Source organism: Alosa alosa, chromosome 10 (genome assembly GCF_017589495.1).
Source record: "Alosa alosa isolate M-15738 ecotype Scorff River chromosome 10, AALO_Geno_1.1, whole genome shotgun sequence".
NCBI classification, from domain to species: Eukaryota; Metazoa; Chordata; class Actinopteri; order Clupeiformes; family Clupeidae; genus Alosa; species Alosa alosa.
In genome coordinates this window covers 23,613,146-23,622,066 of record NC_063198.1, presented here as the reverse complement: position 1 = coordinate 23,622,066, position 8,921 = coordinate 23,613,146, and the positions used below count along the sequence as shown (strand labels likewise).

Below are 8,921 nucleotides of genomic sequence, written 5' to 3'. Positions count from 1 at the left end.
GCTGTGACGGCAAATAAAGGTGTTTCCATTGATTAGGGAGGTATATGAATAATTTTGGACACACCATTTTTCATTAGAATGTTAAAAAAAGTTGAAAACACTTCTTTTTCTGATTCCATGTTTCTACCACATTGTCTTGCAACCTTTTGGTAAGTGGTAGTGTCAGAACAAGCCCATATTTAAGCCCAGAAATGTCAAAAAGGTTTTGTTGACCTCACAAGCCCTTGTCACATACAATTTACTGTAACAGCAGGGCTTTGTGAAAGATGGCCCATGGTTGCCACTCAGTGGGAGAAAGTAGAATCGCATACCAACGTCACACATTTGGGAGGGACTTGACGGATGCTACCGGAATGTGCGAGGCGGGGTCTTGGGGGAACCCAGGTGTTGGGACAGTGCTTGCGGGTCAGCTGCCCCGTTATCAACACTATAATAACACATCAGCCTTAACTGGCATCTAGCCGGCTATTATTTAACTTCGGCTGCGCGTCGACCACTACCATAGTCCAGTCGGCTAGTGATGCGTTGGCATCTCGTCGTGCACAGGAGAGAAATCTTACGGAAGTTACAGCACCAGTTTAGTGAGTCTTAATTTAGTTAGAATGAAAGTTCGAACTGGCGTTTGCCTAGTCTTGCTTGCTGCATTAATATTTGTTGCAGCGCAAGAAGAAGAGGTGTTTCAAAATGTTGTGGAAGAGTTAACTGTGGAAATCGTGGTGAGTTTCTCCTGTCAAGTTTATCGAGAATCTCGATGGACCTCGTCTGTAAAAGACACGTAGCCAGTGACCGCAACCGTGGTTGTTACATTACATTCTTACTCTGCAGTGGAAACAATGTAACCAACTATCGTTCAGCTAGCTTACGAGATTTCAACATTGCGTCTAGGCTATCATTTGAAATTAGTCAATGCTGGCGCATATTTGCTGAAACGACCTCCTTCATTATTCTTCTAAACGATTATTCATTCAAATAATTCATTCATTGTGACTATGGTTGTGACTATTTTCATCCCTCTTACAGGAGAAGCCAGAAACTTGCGATATAACGTCAGAGATGGGTGACACGCTGCAGATTCACTACACGGTAAGAGGAAGTCGACAAATATAAATATCAAACACTTTTATTTTCTTTTACAACGCCAGGCACCGCCCATTGACTTTACTTGAAGCCATCGTTAAATTTCCAACCGCCGTGAAGACAGCTGTGCATTGGGAAGACCTATTGCTTTGTGCAAATGTGCGGTATGGTGTAGTCTACGCTATTCAGGAGATTGTTTATGAGTCATTTTTAACAACAGAAACGAAACTACCCCTCCATGCAACATGTGGGCTGTATTTTGAGACACTGGTGTAATTCGTCCGGTGCACTTCCAAGCCCCGCCAGCGCCAATGTAGCCTTGCTCTTCAAATACTAAATCGACTGCTCAGATAGGTTGCTGTCCAGCTACATTGTCCTCGTCATAGTGAGCACATTGCGGCCGGCCATATGCACGCAGCCGAGAGCGACGGGTTCACGTTTGTGCGTGCCACAAATTCTGCTTTGCCATGCGACTAGTGGTGGAGCAACACGTCAGCGTTTGGGTTAAAATGTCCCACGGCACACTAACATCGTGTGTGAAGAAAAAATAAACATACCATAGCCTACAATTTCAAATAATACACAGATATGGCCTTATTATGGCTTCTATGCAAGACCTGCTCAATAAATCAAGCGCCCTCTGTTTCATTTGTAGGTGACTATATCTAATTTAATTGTTGTTATGAACTGGATCTGTGATGATTCTGTGAATACTGGATATGGGCCCCCCGTTGTACAATGCCTGCATACCTCAAATAGTGCAATCATACAATCAATGAGAGCATGTGGTTTCTGGACCAGTGAGTGACATTTGGGTAATTTCTCTCATCGCGGCACACTAGTGTGCCCCGGCACAGTGGTTGAAAAACACTGACCTAGGCTACATTTCAGGTTTATCGTGATAACGCTGTAGACAGAGATAGGCTACAATAGCAATCCATTCATTTAATCAGATGGGCCTCCTTACTCCTTGCTAATAGCCTGTTCTGGCCTATGTCAAAGTAAGCACACACTGTTGACCTCCAAAGGAAAATAAAGTGGGGGAAAAAGAAACAGATGAACATCATGTTTTTCATCACACGCATTTCAGTCTCAATTATATTTTTGGTGTGCTGTGCAGGGAAGATTGATGGACGGAAAGGTGATTGACTCCTCTCTGTCTCGGGACCCTCTGCTTGTGGAGTTGGGCAAAAGAACAGTCATCACAGGTATGGCCTACCTCAGGTAACCATGGTGCAGGGGACCTCAGGTAGCCAGGCAGTGACACTGCTTATCTCTTCCCCTTGTGCTGTGTCTGCATTGCCGCTGACTTTTGGACAGGGTCGAAGTAGGATACACAAAAAGGAGTATCACATGACCTCTATTTTGGGTCACACTCCCCCCCCAAATTTTTTTCATAGGGTCTTATTTGACCGTTTCCACTTGAGGAAAGCTTTGTCGTTTAGATGGTTTGACGAGTTATCACTATTTAAATCTGAAAGTATACACTGAAGGACTTAATGCCTACAAAGGCTTCCAGAATGATTCCACACACTTGTGGGATTAAAGAAACGTTGATAAAACAGGTCTTAGAACCTTCTCCTAGTTTGTTCATGGATCTTGGAACAGATCCTGGTCTGATATGGTACAGGCCTGAGTCTAGGTCATTTTCAACAGGAGAAACCTCTTCCCTGATGTTCCTTTCTCCTTTTTTGACAGGTCTAGAACAGAGCTTGCTGGGAGTTTGTGAAGGGTATGTATTGTACAGATACTCACTGATCCAATAAATAATTTCAGGTTTTATGTAGAACTTTTCATGAAAACCTGCCTAAAATAATGGATTTGTGTTTGCCTAATGACATCTGTCTGTCTGTCTGACTGTCTCCAACTTTCAGACAAAAAATCAAGGCCACCATACCACCACACATGGCCTATGGGAAGAGAGGATATCCACCCACCATACCAGGTAGCCATAGCAACTAGCAACACTTGCAGTCCCATCTTTCAGGAGGAGATGACAGTGGAATGGTGCACTGCACATCAGCAGACCACACACACACACACACACACACACACACACACACACACACACACACACACAGACAGACACACACTTTCACATTACCTTAGTGGTGCGTATAGGGCCTGAATGTAGAGGACTTCAATGGGTTTGAATACTATAGTTTTGGCACTAGGGATTCCTGCCTTGGCCTGAACCTTTTGTCAGATCAGGGCCTGTCCCAGTCAGACTCAGCTGTTACCTTTATAACATGCTAATAACATATTTTTATATGTTGTCTGAGTTGCTTTTAGACTTGGTATTACATGGTGACTTGGTATCTGTGGTTGTCTATGTCACCCAACTCTGGCCGGTAAGCCAGCTGGCGACTTCAGAAGAAAAGAAAATGGTCTACAGAAAAAAATCGTGCCCAAATTGGGGGTCTTTTTTTAAGAGCCTCGGCCTGTCACAAGTTATGATGAGATTAAAGCAGAAAAGGCCTTAAAGCAGAAAAGGTTGAGAAACCCGGCTGTAGTGTATTCATGGATGCGTCAGTAGAACATTGGCCTTACTCACACATTCTATTGCTAAATAACACATGTTTTTCTGACAGGACAATATAGCTCTTTTACACACTCTCTCTCACATTTCATCTCTCTCTCACACACACACACACACTAAAGCTAAGCAATACCAAGCCGATGGTTGAACGTGTGATTAGGATATTCGATGAGTGTCTGTAGCCCAAATCGGTGTGGTGCACATCACTATCGACACCGATGGACAGCTTGTTTGCAGCCGATTCAACATGTTGCGACACTGGTGTTGAAGGTGGAGGTGGTCACACACACATACAAACATACACACACACTCTCTTAAACTGTGCCCTGTCCTTCCAGGTGTTTAAAGTGGAGGTGGTCTCTCTTCTCAACGTTGCCCTTCTGTATGTCCCTTCAGGTGATGCGGCACTGGTGTTCGAGGTGGAGGTGGTGTCCCTGAGCAAGCAGACGCCATGGCAGAAGCTGGTGAACGACGTCTTCCCCATGCTGTGCCTAGCCCTGGTGCCCACGCTACTGGGCCTGGTGGGCCTGTACCTCTACAACAAGGCCAACGCCCAGAAGGGCGGCAAGAAGAAGGCCAAGGACAAGAAGAGCAAGAAGAAATGAGATGACCGACACCAGGATGACCACCACACTGAAAATAATAACTATTTAAATAAAAAAGGGACCTCCCAAAAAAATCAATGTTCAGTCTGGTGTAATGTTTTATTTTTCCATTCTGACTTTACAAGCTTTCACAGCAAAAGAACACTTTCTTTATGTACGGATGAATTTTCACAGCACTAATTCATATTCAGAGTAGTAATATCCATGACCATGACCAAATACAGAACATAGGCATTTACGGTTTAATTATATATGTGTTGTGCATAGAAAAAAAATCAGAGCAAGTTAACTTCTTTCTTTACATTATTCCAGATATATGATTTTTTTTAGAGTCTATGACATTTAATTTAGACTGGGGATGACAATACACAGCTTTTATTGAGATCCTGCAATCTTGATCATGAAGTAATGTGTGAACACATTTTCTGGTTTGTTCAAAGGACTTGATTGTATGCATATGCAAGTGTGATCCATATGATTCTGTGTAGAAATGTCCAAAATGTTTTAGCCTTTGTGTGTTTAGTAGGCATGAGAGTATGCATATGAGTATGTTTTATAGGTATATATCAGCATGTTTGTGTCTTTTGACCAGCATATACATGTATGTGTGTGTGTGTGTGTGTGTGTGTGTGTGTGTGTGCGGCTGTGTCTCCACGTGTGCCTCTACAGCGTGTGCTGCACCACGTGGGCCGCCTCGATGATGGTGTGGCGCTTGAGCGGCGGGTTGACGTGGCTCCCGGGGCGCTGCGCAGCGTCGCCGAGGGGCTGGCGCGACACCATGAGCAGCGGGTTCTGGTGGCGCAGGATCTCGTCGCTGACGGAGATGCCCTCCAGGTACTGGCGCATTAGCAGACGCAGCTGCTGGTTCTCCTGGGTCAGGCCCGCCCGCTCCTGCTCCAGGCACTCGCGCTCTAGAACCACCTTGTTGTAGCGCTGCCAGAACCGACCTAGGTCCTCAAAGTCCAGCATGGCCTAGGAAGGGACAGTCAAAGAGGTGTATGTACCATGGTACGAGTGTGTGTGTGTGTTTGTGTGTGTGTGTGTGTGTGTAAGAGAGAGGGAAAGAGAAAGAGATTAATTGTATGTTTAAAAGGAAGTCAGAGTTTGTGTCTGTATGTAAGTGCATTTCTGTTTTCCTGTGCAGTCAGGATGGACTCACAGAAGGGCAGACTGAGTGTGTGTGTGTGTGTGTGTGTGTGTTTGAGTATGTGTGTTACCTTGGCCAACTCTTCAGATGGTGGCTCTGCAGCCTTTGCCCTCTCTAGGCTTTGTTCTTGTGGAGTCAGGGTCGACTCATAGAAAGGCACAACCTTCTCCTCCTCCGTCTCCAGCTTACGGCACATCTCAGCCAGACGCAACAGCTTCTCCCCCTGTTAGCAGTACACCCACACAGACACAGAGGATGTATCAATAGTCACTTATTTCACTTATGACTTTTTTCCCCACCCCACATGCATATCTAATGTCTGTGTATATGACTGAGCCGTCATGACAACAATCTGTTCTTTTTAAGCAACTGCACTGCTGTTTACTAGGAATCTGATGTTAAGTGTGTGTGTGTGTGTGTGTATACCTGAAAGATTGTGTGAGTGTGTGAGTGAGTGAGTTGACGGGTGTGTGTGTGTGTGTGTGTGTGTGTGTGTGTGTGTGTGTGTGTGTGTGTGTGTGTGTGTGTGTGTGTGTGTGTGTGAGTGAATTGACGTGTTTGTGTGTGTGTGTGTGACTGAATTGACGTTTGTGTGTGTTTGTGTGTGTGTGACTGAATTGACATTTGTGTGTGTGTGTGTATGTTTTGTGTGTGTGTGTGACTGAATTGGTGTGTGTGTGTGTGTGTGTATGTACCTGAGCGATGATGGCCTGTAGTTTCTTGGCGGCTGTGTTGCTGTGCAGGGTCAGGTTGGCCAGTTGGCTCCTCTCTGCCGCGTGAGCCTGACTGAGCTGGGCCTTCAGCTGCCGGGCCTGATGGGTAACCTCCTCGCGTGCCGCCCGCAAACCACGGGCCGCCGACTCCCCATCCCGCTGGCTGGAGCCGAGTCGCACGCGCAGAGCCGAAATGGAGTCCTGCGCACCCAGGCAAACAGGAAGACCGGTCAGAGCCGAACCCAGTCACAGGCATACCACCAGCGCCAACAACTGTTTTTATCTGACTCCAAACTGGAGTATCTTGTGCATTACAGAAACAGGCTACTCAGGACTGGGCACATATTCACCAAAAATGACACTTTAATTTTGCATCCCAGAATTTTGTTTGTTGTGAGTTTGTTGTGGCTGGATGTTCCAAGTGCACATGCCTTTGTAATTTAAAGATTTCTTGTATAGCTAGTTTATGTGACATGATAAAAGTTAAGTTTAAAGTTTGAATAGGTGTGTGTTTAAAATGGTAAAAAAAAAACACAATGTAAGGAGTGACATACAGTTGACATAACGTTTTGATCCCCAGGATCTTCCTCAGGCAAAAGTTTCCACAGACACACACACACTGTAGAATGTTAGTATGGGTCATTCCCCTCACCTGCATCTTCTGAAGGCGTCTCATCTGCATGTCAATCTCCTGGGCAGACTTGTGGTCTCGCGTGCGGAGCGACTCGAAGGCAATGTGGCGGTCCTCAGTGGCCTCGTTGTAGCTCCGCAGCGCATGCTGGAACTGGCTCCACAGTTCCTCCACCGTGCCCTCCAGCTGCACCCGCAGAGCGTTCTTCTCCTCAATGTTCTGCAGGACACACACACACACACACACAAACAAACGCATGCACAAAATTACATACACACAACTTATAGGTATAATATAAGGTATTTCTCTCTGTTGGGCTAAGTGTGTGTGTGAGTGCGCATGTGAGTAAGTGTTGAATGTACCCTTGCTGTTTTTGATGTGTATTTTAATTTGGGTGTGTGTGTCAAGGAGTATTACCCTGTTTTTGATGTCATCCCGCATACTCTGGTAGTCCTGTTTGGCTTCATTTTCCAGCTCAGTGTAATGCTGCTCCATGGCAAAGGTCACATCTGCCAGATACGCTGTGTCCTGCTGGTGCTGACTCCCAAGATGCTCCCTGCACACACACACACACACACATAGACACACATGAACACACACACACATGAACACACACACACACACACACACACACACACACACACACACACACACACATAGACACACATGAACACACACACACATGAACACACACACACACACACACACACACACATGCAAAAGGGTCAGGACAAGCACACCAAAGTCATCATAATACGACAAAGGTGTATGCAGTTTCTTGTCTTGGTGCACCTGACTGTGTTGTACTCCGACATGAGCTCCTCAAGGCTGGAAGTCCACTTGAGCTCCAGGACGGCCAGCCGGCCCTTCTGCAGCTCCAGCAGCCGGTCTGCGCAGTTCAGGTGCGCCCGCAGAGCCTGTGCCGACTGCTGCTCCGCCTCATTTAGATCACACACCAGACTCTAGAGACAGAGAGAGAGAGAGACAGGGAGAAAGATAGAGAAACAGGGAGAAAGAAAGAAAGAGATAGGTCATTTTTGTTTCTATCGTTGCCATGGAATGACATGGAGGAAGAGCTTTTGAATTCCTTTACTATTGTATTTTGTTGGGTTTTGAAAAGCACAACATGATTAAACTCTTATTACATTGCTACAGTGATGACTGTCCCAATTCCACTGTCACACATCTGACCTTAACTTCAGATAGGCCTACTTGGCTAACATAAAGGTCACCATCTAGAACACGAAGGAGGTTCTTCTTATTCTCTCACATTACTGGTAAGTTCCTAATATACTTTTCGTTTGAAGTGCTTTCTAAGGACTAGGACCTAGGACCCTTCCAGAATCCCCTGCGTGCTGCACCTTGATGACACTGTCCTTGCGGTCCAGCACCCTCTCAAAGGTTTGGCTGAGGATGGAGATGTCCCTTCTCAGCTCCGTGGCGCGGGTCTGTCTCAGCACCGCTCGCCACTGCTGTGTCAGCTTGTGCAGGTTCACCGCGCTGTTCTTCTCCTCCTTCTGTAGCTTCTCCTAGAAATGGTCAAACAACAAGTCAAGAGCGATGCAGACCATCTTCCTACCAATAGAGAATATGGTCACTTCGGTGACATACGAGTATGTACCTTCAGAAACAGAGTGAGCATGTCCTCCTTTCGTTTGGCCATCTCTTCCTCCGCCTGAGCTTTCTGTTGCATGTAGGCCAGCCTCTCCTCCTCAGTCAATGCGGCCTGCTTACCCTTTCCTCCCTTCTTTGGCATTGTTGCCTTATCAGTTGGGATGCTGATAGTGCCACACTACCTGTCCATGATAATACTGCTCACTTTTTTGGTCAACAAGGTCAAAATAGCCTACTAATATACATGTATAAAAACAATTACACACAAGACAAAGAAAAGAGCAGGTTAATGAATATTGTCAACTGATTGTCAACTGTCCTGACAGCACTAATTTAACGTTAATCGAGTGCATTTGTTGGTCAGCATGAATGCCTACAATTACGAATTAATTCTTGTGGTCAGACATCACATGGTCAGCATGTGAAGCCTACATGTACAGCCTACTGTAACTTATATTGAAGTTATTAATTTGTTGACATAGACTAGTAACTCACCCTTCAAAATCGTCGGCTTCAATGATCTATGAAATTCAGCTGCATCTCCCCAAGCTGGTTTGTGTACTGTTGCCTAGCAACAGGCTGACGAAAAGCAGAG

At 45.7% G+C, this 8,921-nt stretch overlaps 2 protein-coding genes across 5 annotated transcripts; one reads left to right on the top strand and one right to left on the bottom strand.

Annotated features, from left to right (window-relative positions):
* Positions 1 to 353: 353 nt before the first annotated feature.
* On the top strand, positions 354 to 4,299 carry fkbp11 (FKBP prolyl isomerase 11). The gene is made up of 6 exons (XM_048255270.1): positions 354 to 716; positions 1,021 to 1,083; positions 2,198 to 2,285; positions 2,776 to 2,809; positions 2,952 to 3,022; positions 4,013 to 4,299. Exons 1-6 carry the CDS (start codon positions 603 to 605, stop codon positions 4,219 to 4,221), a joined length of 579 nt encoding a protein of 192 aa, XP_048111227.1. The 5' UTR covers positions 354 to 602; the 3' UTR covers positions 4,222 to 4,299.
* Positions 4,298 to 8,897, bottom strand: ccdc65 (coiled-coil domain containing 65). 4 transcript variants are annotated; one of them, XM_048255265.1, is made up of 9 exons: positions 8,822 to 8,897; positions 8,334 to 8,561; positions 8,074 to 8,241; positions 7,505 to 7,674; positions 7,130 to 7,268; positions 6,734 to 6,931; positions 6,064 to 6,282; positions 5,439 to 5,591; positions 4,298 to 5,193 (listed from the first exon to the last, which is right to left on the bottom strand). In XM_048255265.1, exons 2-9 carry the CDS (start codon positions 8,466 to 8,468, stop codon positions 4,885 to 4,887), a joined length of 1,491 nt encoding a protein of 496 aa, XP_048111222.1. In that variant the 5' UTR covers positions 8,469 to 8,561; positions 8,822 to 8,897; the 3' UTR covers positions 4,298 to 4,884. The 4 variants fall into 4 exon arrangements, with proteins under 4 accessions (XP_048111222.1, XP_048111223.1, XP_048111225.1 ...); XM_048255266.1 differs by having other exon boundaries at positions 8,334 to 8,508; XM_048255268.1 differs by having other exon boundaries at positions 8,334 to 8,504.
* Positions 8,898 to 8,921: the final 24 nt, after the last annotated feature.

Excerpts from the sequence above, each read along its gene's own strand:
- fkbp11 (XM_048255270.1), top strand. The coding sequence starts at position 603 with ATGAAAGTTCGAACTGGCGTTTGCCTAGTCTTGCTTGCTGCATTAATA. Across the intron at positions 2,810-2,951 it reads TTGCTGGGAGTTTGTGAAGG|ACAAAAAATCAAGGCCACCA; the intron begins GTATGTATTGTA and ends TCCAACTTTCAG. Across the intron at positions 3,023-4,012 it reads ATATCCACCCACCATACCAG|GTGATGCGGCACTGGTGTTC; the intron begins GTAGCCATAGCA and ends ATGTCCCTTCAG.
- ccdc65 (XM_048255265.1), bottom strand. The coding sequence starts at position 8,468 with ATGCCAAAGAAGGGAGGAAAGGGTAAGCAGGCCGCATTGACTGAGGAG. Across the intron at positions 7,269-7,504 it reads TCGGAGTACAACACAGTCAG|GGAGCATCTTGGGAGTCAGC; the intron begins GTGCACCAAGAC and ends GTGTGTGTGCAG. Across the intron at positions 6,932-7,129 it reads GGGATGACATCAAAAACAGG|AACATTGAGGAGAAGAACGC; the intron begins GTAATACTCCTT and ends TGTGTCCTGCAG.